The 19,075-nt window shown below is 40.0% G+C and overlaps 1 protein-coding gene and 1 long non-coding RNA gene across 5 annotated transcripts in view; one reads left to right on the top strand and one right to left on the bottom strand.

Moving 5' to 3' along the window:
• Positions 1-16,352, top strand: part of LOC149316036 (forkhead box protein P4-like) — a 194,223-nt gene extending 177,871 nt beyond the window's left edge. For all 4 annotated transcript variants that reach the window (XM_089514649.1, XM_089514650.1, XM_089514647.1 and 1 more), the window contains 4 exons: positions 1,659-1,780; positions 4,387-4,453; positions 5,445-5,611; positions 6,760-16,352. In XM_089514649.1, coding sequence (XP_089370775.1) covers positions 1,659-1,780; positions 4,387-4,453; positions 5,445-5,611; positions 6,760-6,904 — 501 coding nt within the window. In that variant the 3' untranslated portion in view covers positions 6,905-16,352. The remainder of the gene's footprint in view (positions 1-1,658; positions 1,781-4,386; positions 4,454-5,444; positions 5,612-6,759) is intronic.
• Positions 1-18,608, bottom strand: part of LOC149316035 (uncharacterized) — a 32,147-nt gene extending 13,539 nt beyond the window's left edge. Inside the window, exons 1-2 of the long non-coding RNA XR_016280434.1 lie at positions 18,484-18,608; positions 3,581-3,717 (exon numbers count right to left, since the gene is read on the bottom strand). This is a non-coding gene — a long non-coding RNA (uncharacterized LOC149316035). The remainder of the gene's footprint in view (positions 1-3,580; positions 3,718-18,483) is intronic.
• Between the last annotated feature and the right edge of the window lie 467 nt (positions 18,609-19,075).

Genomic DNA, 19,075 nt, shown 5'->3' with positions numbered 1-19,075 from the left:
AATAATAGAAAGAATAGGGAGGGGGGAAGGAAAGGAGGGGCTTGAAAAAATGAACTGTAACCAAAAATTGGAGGAACAAGTCTAATTCATTCTGTCTCCAAGAACTGCAAGACTTTCTATGGTGCGGGGGCTTTATTTCCCATTTCCCTCTTTTGCCTTGTTGTCTTGGCCGGCTCTTTTGTTTATACGGCCCCCGTTCGACCTTTTAAATTGCTGTTAATGTTTTAGCGTAACGAATTAGTCTCTCATCACGAATCAGGACTCGAAATAAAAAAAAAAAACCTCCGAGGCCAACATCCTGAAATTGGGGTCATTCTCATTTGCAAGGCAGAGAATCTGAGAACCTTAATGCAAGGAAATTTATTCAAAGGCAGAGCCCCGACGTGATTAGGCCCTTTGTAATTATAGCTCGGAGAGATTCCACTCCAGCCTCCTGCCTCCCTCATGGATTAGCAAGTGAGTCGGAAAAATACACAGGATTTAATTAGAGGCAAATTAAAATTGGTAATGAAATAGGGGCAGTAGCAAATGGCAGGGAGCTAGAAGGGGGGAAAGGGAACTAGTATCTCTCGGGGCAAAACTGCCTGTGTACGTGCGTTTTCTTTATTTTACATTTAGAAATGTAAAGATGAGCAACACAGGATAAAGAGGAGGGGTGGGCTGTGAGTTTCAGAGGGAGAAAAATCTGAAGAGCTCCAAGCAAAAAGATGGTGTTGGAAACATACTGCCCCTCTTCATATTTAGCTTGCTTTCCCTCTCCCTTCCTTTTCCTCTACATTTAGCCAATAATGAGGGATTACATAAGCTGGTTTGTGGAAGCTCCAGCAACCATTCTCAGTTGACATCCCTAGGAGGTGAGAATAAGGCACATGTTCACAAAATGGTTCTTGTATAGACGCTTTGTTTGGAAGTGTTCCAAAGCCTGAATGTGTTCCCCTTTGGAGGAACTCCTGCTGGCTTTCAATGTGACTGCAGAATTGATGCATTCTCCATAAGGTACACTATTGGAATGTCACTTGATGGTTCCCATCCTCCTGTATCTCAAAGCAACAATCGGTTTCCACCTGCTGCCAGTGCTTGTTGATGCCGTAGATTGCCAAAGGAGGGGGGATATTATTCCCCTCCCATTACTGTTCCACCAAAACCTTTCCCTGCTGCTGACATTGGCTAACATGAGTTCCCCCTCTCATGTTTCTGTAGGATAGTCCCCAGGTACATACATGTGTATTCACTATCCTAAGGATACATGATAGCTGGAACTGATTAAGATCAGGCAATATACAGCAGAGGTGATAACATATATGCACCTAATTTGGAGGTAGGACTGATAGCTGATGTATTATATAACTAAATAATATCATATAGCATATACAATATTGTACAATACAACAAAAACAGGTATTACAATCAACATATTGTTATCTTTAGCATATAGTAAGCTAAAAGCACTATCTCCTTGACAGTTGTTATGCTGAAAAACAGATTTTAAGGCTATCAATAGCAGGTTGCTGACAACACACTGCAGAGAGGCTGCAAGGTCAGTTGTCGCTAATAATGGAGTCATTTGAGAGAATTGTGTGGGAAACAGAGCTGCTAAGTGGGACCATCAACCAACCATTCTGAAGGTATTATTTTACTTCCCTCCGTCTTTCTTTCAGAATGCCGTGCGCCACAACCTGAGCCTGCACAAGTGCTTTGTGCGAGTGGAGAATGTCAAGGGAGCTGTCTGGACTGTGGATGAACACGAGTACCAAAAGAGAAGGCCACCAAAGATGACAGGGTGTGTCTGATAGTTCACCAGCCCCCTTGGGAAGATGAATGTAGTTTTTCAGCAAATGCCTGGGGAATAGTTTGGTGCCTGGGGACCCTGGGACAAGAAGTACAAATGCTAACCCCAACCAGTCCCCACACAGACAGGAAGACTTTGGCCATGCCATGAGCTAGGGGTCCTACCTGGGACTTTGAAAAAAAATGGGTATAGCGTTTGCCATTCAATTATTGACTTAGGAAAGTGGGGAAGGTTTCTGTTGTCAGTCGTTTTTAATACAGTAGGAGAAGACTGAATGCATAGTGGTGGTCACCTTGTGCATTCAACCACCTCACAGTTAAGCCACTATTTCCCTCTACCTATCTCAACAGTCAGTGAAATAAACCTGCCTATCACCAGATAAGCAGCAAAAGCTGTAGGTAGTTGACCCATATCATTTCACTAAGCCCAAGAAGGAGGAAGGAAAGGAGCCAAACAGAGCAGAACAGAAGGAACATCATGGAAAGGGAGGAGGAGAAAGAGTATTATGTGGACTCCACACTCAGTGTAACAAAACCATAAATGCAGCTGGATAGTATTTATGGCCCTTCCAATTCGGCATTCTACTGCCACATATATCCTGCCACACATTTCTAGGGAATTCATAAGCCAAGTGTTAAGACAAGAGGTTCCTCCTGGTGTCATCAGATATTTCGTTGTATAATGCATTGCACATAAATCTATAATTACGGATAATTGCCAAGCATAGAGAAGTTACCTTTTTGAGCCTCCCATGATCCCCCTACCAACATAACCAGTAATCTTCCCAAGCTTTGGGTAGTAGCTGTTTAGAATTGTTTGCTCCCCAAATTTGTCTTAAGAAACTATATAAGGTAGTACAACTATGAATGAATGAATGAATTTATTACGGCACATGGCCAGCACCAAATATAGCAAAAATAAAAAACATATAACATCAGGTGTACTGCCGTAGCAGAAATATACTGTATATACATTCTACTTCAACGGAGATGTATATCCTCTATATAGCCAAGTAGGAGGGGAGAATGCCCACAGTCCCATCCCCCATAGCATCACAAAATTCACACATTATTATAAGACATTGGCATAGTCAAATATTATAAAACGTTGGCACAGTCAACAGTCAGATACCACATCCTCATTCCTCAAAACCTTTTCAAGATTTAGAAAAAAAGTTAAAACATTGGCATAGTTATACAGTTATCAACAAACAACTTTTTCAATGCCATATCTGTAACATTTTATATGAAATAGTATAAAGATAAAATATGTAAAAACAATAAGATGATGCCTCGTTATGCCCAAACTCTAAAGCATTATTACTTCATCTGTATTAAAAAGTTTTTACAGCAGATAATTGCAGCTGCAAAGAACTAGTACAACTACAAATGTAAAGAATATTCATGAATTTTGTCATTGTGCAGGAATGATGTCTCAACAGATTGTACCAGAAAAGTTGTCAATATCTATGAGATATTATTTTCATTCCTGTAGGAGAACAAAAAGATTAATGCTTTTTTAACATCAGAAACAGCAAAAAAGTTGTTTTGGCACAAAGGTTTTTTGCATGCAAAAGGTTATATTTTGAGCAAATCAAAGTTTTTGTCCAAATTACTTGACAAAATTATGTGGGGAAAGACTGAACATTTTGAAAAGTATAGAAAAATGTGCAAAAACTCATAATCTCAAACAAGACATGGGAAGGGAAAACCTTGAATTGTTTTATTTTGTATTTGAGAATGTACAGTGGCCATATCCAAGACCCCACCACAGATGAAAAAAATTCAGTACCTCAAGTCCCATGGTTTTGTATGTTGGTGCTCTAGGCTGTTCTGCTGGAACCACATACATGCCATAAGCGGCAATAGGCTTACCATTCACGGATGCTTAAATCTGCAGATGGCAAGCCCGCGTTTGGGGAGGGCAAGCTGTAATAAGTAAAGATTGGCACACATTGTCAGTACAAATTCTGTAAATTAGTTATCTCTTTCACGATCCTTTTTAAAATGGCTGAGGTACAATCCCCATCTGCTATCCCTAGTGTAGGCTATGAAGTTTCTGAGGGGTCTGCATAATTTATAACCATATGTTAGTGACCAGACATTAGTTCCTTTTATGAAGAGGGGAAAATGGCTTCTCCTGAGTCTAAAAAGGCAGGGTGGGGGGGGGGGGGGTACATGGCAAAAAATTACCCTAAGGCCACTAGAGGGCATTTGAAAAACATTGTTTTTAATCACTGAGGGCCCCTGAAGGTTGCATGGGGCCCCTAGGCCACACTTTAGCTGTCCCAGCTTTACTTCATAGAGTATCTTGCTTGTGTTTTCTAGAGTTTTCCCATTTTCCACATAGCTCTGTAATGTTCACCATCACTTTTGCACTATCACACAAAAATACACATAGGAGTCTGTAATGCAAACATGGACTCAAGTCTTCCACCTCTAACAATACAACAGCTGTCTGTGCTTTTTTTTTTAATTTATTGGCAAAGGGGGAATCGGGAACATCACGAGGGACTCCTACAGCTCCTTATCCTGTATCATTATTCCTCTACTTTGTGCTTGGATAGTAACAATAACTAGCTGCTTTTTTATTTGCAGGAGTCCAACTTTAGTCAAAAATATGATTTCTGGCCTTAGTTATGGAGCACTTAATGCCAGCTACCAGGTATGACTTCACTAGTGAACAAGTTTACATGCACCCTACTGCAGTTTGAGAGTGCCATCTTTGTTTGAGAAAAGTGCTTAAAGTTCAAAATACCAAGGGAAGGGCTCAGGGGAGGAGAACTCTGAATACAGGAACCCAGGGGGCATGCAGTTCCTTGGTTCTGAGTTTTACTTTCAGTTTAGAATTAATATTCAAAATTGGTCAATCGTGGTTGAAGCAATTCAGTAATTCGTTTTGAAACTTCAACAGTAGAGCTTTTCCGTAAGTTGTACTGGACAACCTGATAGAGCCCATCTCCTATAATAATCCAGGAGCCCTGACTGTTTTGGCTTGGGTGAGAAGAAATGAAAGAAGGCAAATTGCAAAATATTTAGATTGGCTTTCTTACATCTAAGTGTTTTTGCAGTCTTGCTCATAGTATGAGCCTTTCAGTCTCCTCTCTCTTGCTGGGTTAAACAGGAGGATGGGAAAGATGAGGAGAGGGTTCAGATGTGGAAAGTGATACAGGAGGTGAAGTCGAGGCATGGGCAAGATTAGTGTGGGGGGAGCTAGTGATCTAGCATTATCAAAGTAGTCCCACTAGATTAGGCTACAGATCACTCTTTGCCAAAGATGGGGGTGGCCAACAGGCTTTATCAGAACTCATGGAAAAGCTCATCTTTCCAACATGTATCTTAAACAGTTAGACCAGGATTGTATTTCCAATATTCTTATGGAATAAAATCAAGACTAATAAAGTCTGTTGATAAAAAGCATTTTTATTAAACTCACTGAGCAAGAAACACAAATATTCTTAATCAAGTAAAAAATTATTTGTTTCCTTAATTTGTCAATCTTTTCAGGCAGATAACATAGTTACAGAGTGTGGAAACCTGTGGAAAGTACTTGAGGAAATAAAGTTGTGTTTCTCAGTGTTTGTGTTACCTAGTAAACCGTCATGATTCTCTGCAGAGAGTATCTACGAATTTTATTTGTTGCACTCAAATTGTAGGCAGCCCTGGCTGAGAGTAACTTTCCGCTTCTGAACAGTCCCACTATGATCAACACAAGCTCCACTAGTGGCATGCTACATGTTGGCCATGATGACGTGAGCAGCACTGTGGAACAAGTCAACAGCAATGGCAGCAATAGCCCCCGGCTTTCACCACAACAGTACAGGTGAGCCCAGAATCACTTTCCCTGGCTCTTGGTTGCTGTGACATACAAAAAGAATGACCAGCAGACTGTAAATACCAGTCAGTAGGACACAAGGCTGTACCTTATGGAATTTTTGATAAACACATTGACAAATAAATCTGCAACTTGAGGTTGGCCTGCTCCTATTGTTAGTAAGACACTGATGTCTTAAATGGAATTCTTAGTAATACTAAAGCATATTAACAGATTAGGGATGTAAGGTAATCATTTTTTCATTTTCCTATCAGATTTGACTTTCAGTACAGTGGAAATGTGCACATAGGTCTTTTTTAAAATGGTACAGTACTGTCTCAAAACCACTATACAGCTGTAGTCTGACTGGTCACTGCCCTGCTGAGCCTTATTAAGATGTTTTGATGGGGTAAATATCACAAGGAGCTACAAATTCATTTATTACAGGCCACCAAATAACAGTTTGGGGAGACATGGTAGGATTACTTATGTTCAGAAGAGGTTCCAGTTAACAGTGGTCAGAAGATTATTTTATTTGGTGAAATAATTCACTTTGCCTCATTGGAATTTGGCAGTTGGAAGAAATTGCTATGAGAAAATAGACTTAAAAATTAAAATTTCTACAAAATATACTACATAGAGCCTCTACAGACCAGCATTATACGTCGGTTGGGGGTGTGGTGTATGCACGCCAGCTGCCCCCACGCCACACACTCATCCACACAGCAGGCAGCCTCCCAGCACTCCGTTGGTGTAGCATTTAAACGTGCTGTGCTGAAAAGCTGCCACTGTGATGCCCTTTCTAGGGCACCTTTTATGCGGTGTGAAAAGGAGCCACTTTTTGCTGCTTCTTTTTGCACCACGGAAAGACCAGATCAGGGCCATGGCGTGCAATTGCTGTGGGCTTGATCTGCCCAGGAAAGGGACAGCACAGAGCCCTCCCTTCAGAGCTATCTGTTGAATCCCATAGTTCACTTAGCTGACCCAAATGCTACCAACTCTCTGTTACATGAGAATGTGTTTACATGGGCCAGATATTCAGTTCCTGCGGTGAAATTTGTTAGGCAGGTTGACCAAAAAGCTCATTACATCTCCCAAGTGCTCTTATTGTCATTGAAAAATGTTGTGCTGACTCTACTTGTTCTCTCCAACTTTAGCCACCAAGTCCATGTGAAGGAAGAACCAGCTGAGACAGAAGATGACAGCAGACCTGTTTCTCTTATGGGAACAACTAATCAGAATGTGACAATTCCTGATGACAGAGACCTGGAGGAGGAGCTGCCAGTGGAAGAGTTGTCTTAAGGGCCCTCCTTCCTCACCTTGGGCCCAGCACTTCCCCAGAGACAAAGTAATGGCTCCCACCTCCTCAAGGTGACCTTCAGCGTTATCTTGTTTAAGGCACTTCTACAAAGCAAAAGGGTTTCCTTGGGTCTACCCATTGCTGAAGGCACACCCTTCTTCCCCTCCTTACATCCCACTGACTCTTAACAGACATTCATAGAGGGGGATGTGCAAAAAAAACAAAAACCAGAGTTGAGTTTTTTTCTTTTTCTTAATTTCTTTTTATTTTGTAATTGGTAAACGAGGATGGTAGGTTGTTTCTGTCCGAAGACTTCTTTGTTGCCTCCCCGGTTTTCCATCACCCCACCATCATGGGGATAAAAAGACGGTGTCTCGTATTGTCTGCTCTGTGTTCTGTCATTTTCAGCTTAAATGCCATGTTTCCACAAGAAAAGAGTTTGGAAGCATCCAGTCTAACAAGGGGTAGCATTCAAGCCGTGGGCTTCTGTGAATGTCCCCTACTTTCCTATGGAAAGTATTTCCAATAACCTGCCAGTTAATCCCACTGAGAATGTTGCACTAGGAGGAATCTTTTCAGGCACACACAACACACACACAAAAACACAATTTCAACAAGTTGGAACAGCAGGTGGAAACATTACCCTTACTGCAGTCCTGATATCCCAACTTCTTTGTATTTCCCGACTGAGAAAGAAAGGAAAAACTGAGCTGGATATAATGAATACACTGTAGTTCAGCAAGCAGCCAAATGGTTTCTCACTGCCACATATAAAACCACTGGTTAGTCTTTCTCCAACCTGTGTTTCTGCTCCTGCAAGTTCAAGAATCACTCCTGTTTAACCAATCATGCTTGACAGCCGGTCTTCAGTCCACAAACTTTGTCACAAAATCCAGGGATGAATGTCCATTCCGTGCCATCACATACTGTGAAACTTATTCCAGAAGCCAACACCTGGGCAATTGGAAAGCAAGCTGATGCTGCCCAGCATAAGACTGAATTCAAGGAAAGACTGTGACTTCTACAAAAGGAAGCCTTTGCTTGTTCCTCCTAGTTTGTCATATTCTGTCCCTTCTGTTTTAACAAAACTGTGGATGAGGCCAGAAAGCACTGGTTGTTTATGTGTGGGTGGAGAGATGTGTTAAATGAAAATAACTAGTAGATATGAATGAAGCTGATTTGACAAAGCTGGCAAAATTTGAAGCACTTGGAATGGGGTGGGGAAGGGGACAGACCAGTGTTATGTGGTGGTAGAAAACAAACCAAGACCTGGTTTACCATGCAAAAACTCAAAAGCAATATAGATAAATATGAGATCAACCACACTTTTTCTTTTGTCACCAATCACAGCAAAGTTATGGTGAAGTTTCAGCTCCTTCTAGGCATTAGATTGCCCAGTGGAACTCAAATACCACAACTGGTTTGCTAGTCATTAGTTATTAGATGCCAGCTAACTTGGAGGGAACAATAACTTTCCCAAATGTTATAGTGTGACAGGTGTACCTCTTCCAGGTGAACAAACAGTGTTAACCAAAAACCATTCCAACATCCTTTGATTTTTGTCAGCTCAATGTCTCATTGCCTCACATCAGAATTCAGATTTAAAAATATATATGATAGGCTGTTCTGATAACAGAAGACAGGTTTCCAAAGGGTATTTGCCTCTTCTTCCATGAGAGGACAATCCAAAAACTCTCTTGAGGAACTGAGACTCTGTCAGTTGCTGGTGAGAGAAATTGTTTGGGTCACTTTGAGGCCACAGATACAGTGGATCAAGGATGGTGGATACTGTGCTTCTGAAGAGTCTCTTGACACGAACTAATGTGTGCTTCCTGTTCCCATCATTAAATATTAGTAGCTTATATACAGGGCCTAATTGGGATACAAAAATTGCTCCCAAAATATAAACAGCAGGGCAGTTATTTTGGAAGACAAGCTCATCCTTAACAACCTGGATAATTTCCAAAACAGTAACGGATCTTCTTCTGTACTCCTACACTTTGTGTTAGAAGCATAAACTGCCACGGCTATGCTTAAAGAATAAAGTGCAACATCCATGAGTTTGCCAAATCCTATCTCTGTATTAAGGCTCCAAGGGACTTTATGGCACTGTATTTAACACGATTAACGTATTTTAGGATTTCTTCACACCATTCTGTGTTTCATAATTGGATTATGCCTACCCCTTGCTCCAAGCACCATGCAATTCAAGGAACAGGGTGAAGTGAGGGCCAAAGTCTTTTGGGTAAGGAGGGCATTAACCTACTCAGAATCTTGTCTTTCCCCCTGGCACATAGCATTGCTCCATTTATCTCCAATACAGTGCATTCTAATTGTATTAAGTCCCCTGTTCACCAGCTGGCAAACTATTATCCCCTTACACACACACACACAGACACACACACACACACACATTTAATTTCCAGACGTAACTTGGAGGGTTATAGTAAATCAGTTGGCACTATATAAAAAGACACATTATTTCTCTGCAACCCTAAATTTCTGTTTTATATATGAATGGAAGTTGGGATCTAGTCTCATGGCCAATATCAAATTCATTCTCTCTGTCTCCCTCTATGTGTGTGTGTGTCTTTATCTCTCTTATATAAGTCCACCTCTCTTGGGAAACAAAGTGATAAGTGATTTGCAGTGGGGTCCCTGATTAACCTCAGCAGCAACCCTAAAGTCACCTGTCAGAATGCTTTGAGCCTGTCTTTTTCCAATGAAGGTATCCCCTAGAAGGGTCTCTGATGGGTGATTCTAGCAAATCCCATGTTTTTTCTTAAATTCTGATATGATGTGCCCTATGAGCTCTCACCACCTTAGCCAGTCTAGACCACACCCCTTTGTGTTTTCCAAATCATTTTGATGGTGGTGGTGGAGAAGGAACTGTATCCCTCCATACATATTGTTGTCTCTTTTTTTGATAAACCTTGAGAGGTTCTTTTATCTGATGTCAATGTAGCACACAAATCATACTTCGTTTCTAATCCTTTCCTTCTAAATAGCGTGCATAAGTGAAACAATTCACATTGTTTCAAATCTAGACAAACAGTCAGTAGGAATGAAAAATACTCTCCCTTTGTGATTCATGGCTAAAGAATAAAAGAAGGCCAGAGCTCTCACTCTGAAATGACTGATACTTGGATCCTGGAGTTTACACTAGAGGGCTCCACTAAACATGTAGCTTCCTTGCTCAGATTTCTAATTTCAACAGGCTGAGCAAAATTGCAAAGTGTATTATTTAGATGATTTGAGGGAATGGCTCTGATTTGACATGAAGCAGACTATACTTGTGGGGGAAAGAGGGACAGTCTCTAAACTTCAGTAATTTGGAAGTGCTCATGTCTAAGAGATGTTAGTCAAACTACAAGAGCTTTTTAAGATCCTCCCCACAGAAAACTATCAGTTGAAGAGCAAAGTGGCTGGTTCTTTAAAGCTCACAAAAGCAGGAAGAAGAGGACTGCTGGAGCTGAGAATACCTCAAATCCCTCTGATTCTGTACTTCCCTCAGGACCCTGCTGAATTCCAGAAGCAGCTCGGGAAACTCTTCCCATCCTTTGACACACCACACCTCACTTTTCCTGTTGGGGTCATATTTAAATGCCTCCCTAGTACAGAATGCTTTACAATTGGCTTAACCATTAACCAAAGACCTTTTTTAGACAAGAAGCATAAACCAAAACACTTTATTTTAATTTTTGTTTGGTGCTTTTATCCTGATGTGTTCCAAACTTGCGCTGGCCAAAAAGAGAAATTCACAAAGATCCTGCATCCCTCTTAGCCCTTTTGTCACTTTCTTTTGATTTTAAGTTATTATTTAAACCAAAGTTTACAGGTGCTGTTTTGTACACTTCTAATGAAGGCAGACCAGAATCATGGATTGCTGCTTTGTGTTTGTTGTTTGCCAAACTGAGGGTGCGCTATGGAATCCAGAGAAGGTTTGCATTCCATGGATCTCTTTTGAACTGGTTCCATCTTCTCTTTTTTCAAATCATAACTACCCTCATTTTGTCTTTTTAACTTCTCAGCTATTGTTTGTACACAATAGGATTTTTCTCTTTGGTTTTAGAATTATTTATCCTCCCCTTGCCTTTGATTTCTAAATGATTGTTGCCCTAACTCTTTATTCTTATCCTACAAAATTATTGGAAATGTTGTTTGACACAATCTCTTGGTAGCACGGGTTTCTGAATAAGTATGTGCAAGGTAGGGCTTTTTTTTTACATGGGGCAGCATTTCTTAAAAATCTGATCCCATTAACTCTGAAAATATATCTTTTGGGATTCACCCACCACATTCTTTGTAACACATAGGTTCAGCTCTTTGTGTGCAGTAAAATGCTTCTTAGAGCTGTCTCACAAGCTATGTTCTATATTGTGTCAAATTGCTTTGCAAACAAATCCAGAACTGTGTAGTTACAACCTTACCCTTTCTTTTCTAGCAAGTTCTATTAAGGCAGCTGCTTTATTGTCAGTTCAATCTTCAGCAAGAAGATGCTACCACCCTGATTCACTGACCTCTGTCTCCCGCCACTACAATACCCATTTTTGTGTGTTTGACATCGACAGCTGGTCCTGAGATGTCCAAGTTATATGTTGTTCTGCCAGTATTAAATGTGCTTACACCTAGTACTGCACAGTCAAGATCTGAACTGTAAGCATCCTTGCTTGTAGAAAGATATTATAACTGTCTCTGTTTAAACCCAAACCAATGCTCCTTTTGGCGGTTTATTTGCTTTGACCCATTTAAATTAAGAAGCCTAGGAAAAGGGATCATAGTAGCATCAGCTAATGTATCATCCATCTATTGTAAACCAATTTAGAGAGAGATATAATATGAAATTATGGCCATAGTGTTGGGTATATGAGAACAAACCCATACCTTGGTACAGTCAAATAACCAAACCTTTCCTGTACTATCTTAGTTAAGACAGCAGTTGTAGAAAAAGTCAAGTTGTTGGACTGAACTACTTTCCTGTTATGCTTCCCAGTGGTTGTGCGTTTTCCCCCAATACCAGAACTCCCCATCCACAAACTGGAGTGCCTGGCAATCATAGTGCCATGACTACAACTTGGTCCAAGAAAAGTTAAACTATTCTCCTGTTTAAATGTATAAACTGGCACTATGTTCTAGATTATGAGCAGACAATACAGCATCAGTAGCTTGCCTTGCTATTGTGCTGGAATCTTCCTGTCTTTTTTTAGAACTTTGACTTTCTCTTCATACCATACCATCTGATCCAGTGGTTCTCATTCATTGGCATTGGTCTTCCAGATGTTTGGGATATCAGCTCTCAGAAGCCCTAGCTAATATGGCAAGTGGTCAAGGGATTCTGAGTGTTAAACATTCAAAACATGTTGCAAAACCAAAACTGAACAAGTTCTTTCATTAGGCCCAAGTGAAAGTAGGGCTCAGTCTTTGCCATAAGATATACTCTGTACCATTCAATTTTCTCCCAGAATGGATCATCTCTGGATTGTATTCCACTCCAATCCATTCCTGCTAATTAGAGTTCCTCTCTTTCTTCATGGACAGTATTAAGGTGTGTATCCTTGCAGGATAGTTTTAGTTGTAGTTCTTGCTGAAATAATATACCTGCATCTGAGGTCTGGGTGTTCATGTGATTGAATTCCATCTCATACACATTGAGCAAGTTATTCTCTCCCTGTAAAAAGACAGTTGTTGGGAAGGAGGGCTCTCCTTGAAGTTTTGTCTATTCATTTGTTTTAATATGGTGGGGCATATAAATCACATTCACTGTTACCTAAAATCAAACGTGATATGCCTCAGACGTTGATTTTATAAACCCTCTGGGAAGTTACTAATTACTGAAGGGAAACTGTGTGCTAATCTGTGTTAGATATTATTACAATATTCTGTTTCTCAGGCAAGTGATCCCTGCCTGATCAGAGGTCAGAAGGACTCTTCTCCTCACTGCTTCATACTGTAGCCCACTAGGTCTAAAACATTGAATGTGCTGTCCAGTACAGGGTTTATATGTGTTTTTGTCATTGTGTTGTTGACATTGCTTTGAATCTTTTTTGGATGTTGAATCTACTCCTGGCCCTGCAGGGATCCAACACATATTTGAGGGTCTAATAGTAATAAATGACATTTTGGAAGTTTAGTCTGTCCTTCAAAGTGGCATGCCCTGTAGGTATTTCCATAACTTCAAAAAAAAAACTTATTATCTCCACCATGTGTGTGTGTGTGTCCTTGTCCAGCTTTCTCTGCAATTCTTAAATTTAATTTGGTCACTTCTACAGTTATTCAGTGTTCAGTGACACTGCACTATCCCAGTGAAAGAAGTGACACCAAAACATCAGACTGGTTCTGTTGCTTTAAAATTCAGGTCATCTTTTATGTACTTGAAAAGAATTCCCATTTCAATAAGAGGATTGTTCTCATAGTTTGTCTATGGATAAAGTTGAAAAGGTAGTAACTTGGAAAATGGCAGATGCTATACAGAGAGAAGCAAATCCTAAATGTATTCCTGCCAGTAATAGGATCCCGCTAACTTCACTTGGCAATTGATCCAGACCTGCCCTAGTTGTATTCCCTATAGCCACAGCCGTAAGAATTTTACATTGTGGTTGATTAATAATCAGTAGATTATTATTTCCTAGGGCTTAAAGTATATTTGGCTAACACTGACACAGTCCTTAAAAGGATACTGAAGAGTGAACATAATTCAGTATTACTGAATCAATATGCTGTTTGCTAAAGCTATTCAGTTTGGGGTGGGTTTTGCCCTCTTAACAGCTTGAAGTGTAAAACTTGCTCTGATCTTCCTTATTGATTGAACTGCTAAGACTTCCGTTAGCAACATTTTCTTTAGCTCTGCTTTTTGTTTAAATCTGGCTCAAGTTCCCTGATCTGTCCAATCTTATGTCGAGGCCATGGCTTTGAGTGTCTTATTGTTGTTTTTACTGAATTACAGAGAAGGATTCCCATGAGGGTAGTGTTCATTTTGTTGTGAGACGTTCTTTACAAAGGGGCTTTCTAACCGTGTAGAACAGAATCTCTAAACCTTGATAACAATGGACTTAGTGAAGACTGTTAGGATGTGAGCAACTATCAGGCAAATGGTAGTAGTTGGTTTACCCTACCACTGTTGTGGGTGTCAGTTTTTTGTTCTGTTACATTGGCATAAGTCCAGAGAATATTAATGATCAGGAGGAGGTGTCCAAACAGTGCCAAGAAATAGTTCATCTGTGTTAATAGTGTGTTTAGAATAAGCTTGGGCCATCCATAGTGTTTCACTTACCTCCTTCCTACAAAACTGATCCCTGTCTGGATGCTCTGTACCAAATGAGCACCGAAACTTTGATTTCATCTGTGGCATTTGCTCTCTGTTCTGAGATTGCAAATGCCCTGGTCTTTTTTCAAATATCAGATAAGGTTCTCTAGACCATTGTTGTTGTTGGTAGACTTAAAGACTTGAATGTTTTTGGTTTTTTTTCCTTCCGTTCAGTTTTCAGTAAATACATAATCAAAACATCCACTTTTATATGCTTATATACACAGAGAAGGAACCTGTAAAACCTTATTTCAACTTAAGCATGTGAGCGGGGTGTTTCCCTACTACATTAAGGTGCCTGCTTATTGTTATTCCATGTGTCACCTAGAAGGGTAGTAAAGAGTTTTTCTTTGTTTGTTTTAATGGAAGTTCTTGTGATTCTGATCAGTTGTCCTCATGCCTCTCCACTGGCTGCTATGAGTCTGGACGAGAGGGGTCCATTTCTTTGGCTACAAGTAACTTGGCAGTACTGGCCTTCCCTGAATTTCAATTACATTAGGTACATCTGTTTTTGCACAAAGAACTTTTCATGAAACTTTATTTCACTCAAACTCCGTGTAGTACTTAACTTTAAGAATATTTTATTATTTTTGTTACCTCAAAATGGCTTTTAAAGGGGTAGTGAGGAAAAGACCAAACACAGCTTATGGCAGGATAGTATATGTATATATTGATCTATATGCTGGTTGAAAACCTACTAAAATTAGTTTATTGTTGTCTGTTTAACTATCCTGTGATAAAACTAATGCAGGGAATATTTTAGAAAGGTTTTTTTTTCCCCTTATTCTGGAATTTAGGAAGCCATTCTTGTATCTCTAACTCTTGACTTGGATGCTGTTCCAATTCTTTATGTTGTCTTTGGTTTGTTTTCTTTCTGTAAATTGGTTGGTAGAAACAGTGAGGATGGGAGGAGAGAGACGGTTGCGGAAAAGAAACTGAGACACTGATGTAATCATTTCCCTTCCCTTCTCACTTCCTGGCAGTTAGAGCAGTAGGAACAGAAGCAAAACACATTGTATGAAACCAAAGGTGTGTGTGTTTCAGTTTTGTACGTTGTTTACATAATTTTTAATATAGATATTTTTCCAGGAGAAAGACAAAGATCCCAGTTGGAAAATTCTTTAAAATCCTGTTCTGTTTTATCTATACTCTGAGTTTCCAGGTGTTCATCTCCACATTAAACATAGAAACTCTCCAGAATTTGCAAGTGAAGGTTGTTGGTTTGGGAGTTTAATTTTTTTCCCCACATTTAGATGGTTCCAAAATGCTGAAGCATTTATCAGTTTTGAGTTCTCTTAATGTTCATTGTAATGGGGCTCTGCTACTGTAGGAGTTGAATATTGGAGATCAGTTACTCTCCCCTTTCTTGTTGAGCATGTGCTATGTGGAGTTTTCCTGATGATCCTCCCAAAGAGTTGAGGCTCTGCTTCTCTGAGTTTTTCACCACTTGGCATTCTTGTCTTCCAAATCTCTCACTGAATCTCAGGTGGCAGGAAAACACCCAATAACCAATGACTAGTGACTTTCAAACCATATCAGCTTAGCCCTTCAGCATGAGCCAGGTAGGTCATTTGATCTCACTGGATAAAAATGGGAGGTTAACATGTCTCCTGGCATGACCTGATTTGTTCATTTATAATATTTTGTGTTGGCCTTCAGGGGCTTCTTCTAATTAAATTTTCTCTGTTGCAAATGGATCTCTTCTCCCTCATCATAGTACCCAACATATGGTGGGAGGGTGGGGGACTTTGGCATGTCAGCACTCTGCCCTGTTGTCTTTTCCTTCTCCTGGTACATAGGAAAGGTCAAGAAAGGGGGCAAGACATGCAGTGACCTTTAATATTGTGGGTTTTTTCTTCCTCACATTTGTTGGTTTGATGTGATCATCCTTTTAGCAGGTGGCAAGTCAGTGTGAAAGGAAAGGTTATTAGGGAGGGGGAAAGGATGTCTGTAAACCTTTGATCCATCCTCCTCTCACTGCTTCACACTGCCGTATTTCCACTCTGTATAAAGGAAATAGCATTGCTGTGTATTTGTACTCTGGACTTCTGTGTGTCTGCTTTGGCAGACGGTAAACCCTTGTACAGTAGATCTAGCTGCATGTAATCTGTATGGACAATGGCATTATAAAATGCAATAAAATTAAATTACCTATGAGGTGGCTGTGCCTTCTTTTTTTAGAAAAAAACAACACCCTGTTCATCTAAAAAAATTACATCCTCCTTTCTCCATATAGTTCTTACCTGCTTCATTTGCTTTTCTGTAGCATTTTGATTATATTCTCACCTTCATTTGTTACTTTTAACATTCCTGCATACATTAGCAGCAAGGAACTGCTTTTCCCCATATGCAGTGTCTCCCTATTTTCCTATGTTGATCTGCTTTGTGTAAACAACTGGTCTGTAGAGTTTGATCTTTTTTTTCTGGAAAACTGCATCAAGGCAAACAGTGGTACGTGTGAAGCCTCCCTGACATAGATGATAGAGCAGCCATCTTGCATTAAAAACACGTATGGACGTTGATGTATTTGTTTTTAGAGGTTAAATGAGCTGTGCTTTTTGGCTGCTTTTTTGTTTCATTGCCTCTTTTTAAACTGTCATCCATATAATTAGTTAGCATTCTGACTACTTTTTTTGCTCAATGTCACCTTCTCATCAGTAACATAAATTCTGGATGGAAACTGGACATCCCAGCCTGGTTTCCATGATGCAAACAAAATTTTGAAACCACCTACAATCAGACCTTTGTATTTATGGGGGAATCAGTTCCAGATCCCCCATGGATATGAAAAACACAAGACTCAAGTACCATTGTCCCTAATGATAACCCAATGTGTGTGCAGCCACTAATGTGGCTGCATTCATGTGCCACCATTGGGGACTTTTTTATTGATTCCCAATTTATTGATTCAACAAGGCCCCAATGTATACTGTTTTTTATCCTGAGGTATTGACATACCTTATGGTCCCTCATATTTCACCTGCCCTTATGACTTCTCCAAGCTAATATGTATTCCTTCCCTGTATGTACAGTACACACATGGATGCTTCATTTCTGCCACAAAACTTCTATTTGCTTCCACTGTGTGCAGCAGACAGTATTGCTGTGTATTTGTAACCTGTAATTTTCAGATTGCTCTGGTACTTTCCCTGACTTCTTTCTACTTTTCCCAAAAGTGAGATGCCCAGGGGTAGCACTATGAGGTACAATATGTAAAGGTTTAATTTCCTTCCAAAGAAAGAGCATTGGAGGCTCATAGTGCCTCTGATAATATTGCTTCACTGATAAATCCTGAGCAAAGTATAACAAAAACAAAAAAGTCTTCAGCACACAGCAAAGCCACTGGTCCTTCCTCAGATTCCAAGGCAAGAGGAATTCCTTCCCCTCCCAAGCTGCTTCTGTTCCAGTTAAAAATGTCATCTACATGTCTAAAATTCAAAACTGTTACAAGCAGTTTTGCTGCTCTTCCCGCTAAACTGAAGTACATTGTTTTTCAAAAGATAGAAATGTCAGGACCTTGACAAGAAGTTTTGGAGCTCAGAACATTTTTGGATAGTCTGAAAGGTAAGATAAATGATCCAGCTAACAACATTAAGAACAGGAGATAATCACATGTTTGTTCCCTTGGTGATAGCTATATTTTCAGGCATCACAGTGTTCTTTCTTACTGTTTTTCACTACAAGTTAAAACCTCTTGCTTGAATGGCCCCTCTTCACTCCCCATATTCAGCCAGTTCTCTAAGATGAATCTTAAAAGATCATATGTAAAGAACAAGAATTTCATATACATGAAAACATGACAAATAGGCAGAAGTTGAGGAAGATCTCTGCTTGAAGCCTTGGAAAGCTGCTACTAGTTAGAGAGGACAATATTGAGCCAGATGAAGAAGAGTCTGAGCTAATATAAGGCAGCTTCCTAGGGTCTGCCACATCTGGATCTATATCTTGTCCCCTTTCTGAGGGATAACAGTAGTACATTTGGTCACCAGGCTTGTATCAACCCTCACACAACATTTTGTCCATGTACAGGGTAATACACTGCTTCTGCCCCAATTGTGATGTTTATGGCAGAATAACATTGGTGCATGTAACCTATAATCCCATATATTTCCAGCAAAAATGTAAGAAAAAACAACATAGTAGCAAATATTGATTACAGTTGTATTAGCAAAGCACAGTACATTCAAAATCAATAAATGCACAGCAGTGAAGAGACAGTCCTACGACATTGTCTTATCCCCAAACACTACCCAAAAATGCAAAAATAGGCTGCAGTACCTTCAGCCAAGAGACATTCCACAGCACAATACTCCCACAAGATTGTTGTAAATGGCTGGTTCCATCCAGTAAGATCCTCCTGGAAATGTACGAGTTTAAAGGTTCACAAGGATGTTTCCATGATTCCTTCCACTCCTCCATACACGGGTTCTAGCTCTACTTGTTCCCTGACCAAGCCACTCACTTCCAAAATGGAATGCACTTACGTATGATGACATTTCTATTCAAGATGTACTTCATCTCTGGGCTGCTCTTAATTTTTTGTTCACATTACTAAAGGGCTAGTAGGCTGATGGATAGATCAATCGTCTTGTAATGTTTAACTGTCTTTGTCTAAATATGTCATTTCCACCCACTTAGATTTCTCTAGTTTGAGTACTAAGTAGAGTCAGAATCCTGTTGGGGAACTTATGTCTTTGTAAGGGGGCTTATGTATGCAGCAATTAGAATTGCACAGTTGTGTAAAGTCCATATCCAGTAGAGGGCTAATGTTACATTATTAAGACGCAGAATCAGCAAAGTGCATGCACAAGAGGACACTCTTAGTGGTGTTCCATTACACATCCTTGAAATTGTGCCTCTGCTATATAAC

Source organism: Sceloporus occidentalis, unplaced genomic scaffold (assembly GCF_023333645.1).
Source record: "Sceloporus occidentalis isolate IW3139 unplaced genomic scaffold, rSceOcc1.0.p SCAF_3, whole genome shotgun sequence".
NCBI lineage: Eukaryota > Metazoa > Chordata > Lepidosauria > Squamata > Phrynosomatidae > Sceloporus > Sceloporus occidentalis.
The sequence above is the reverse complement of the archived record's forward strand: the minus strand, read 5'-3'. Positions and strand labels throughout refer to the sequence as shown.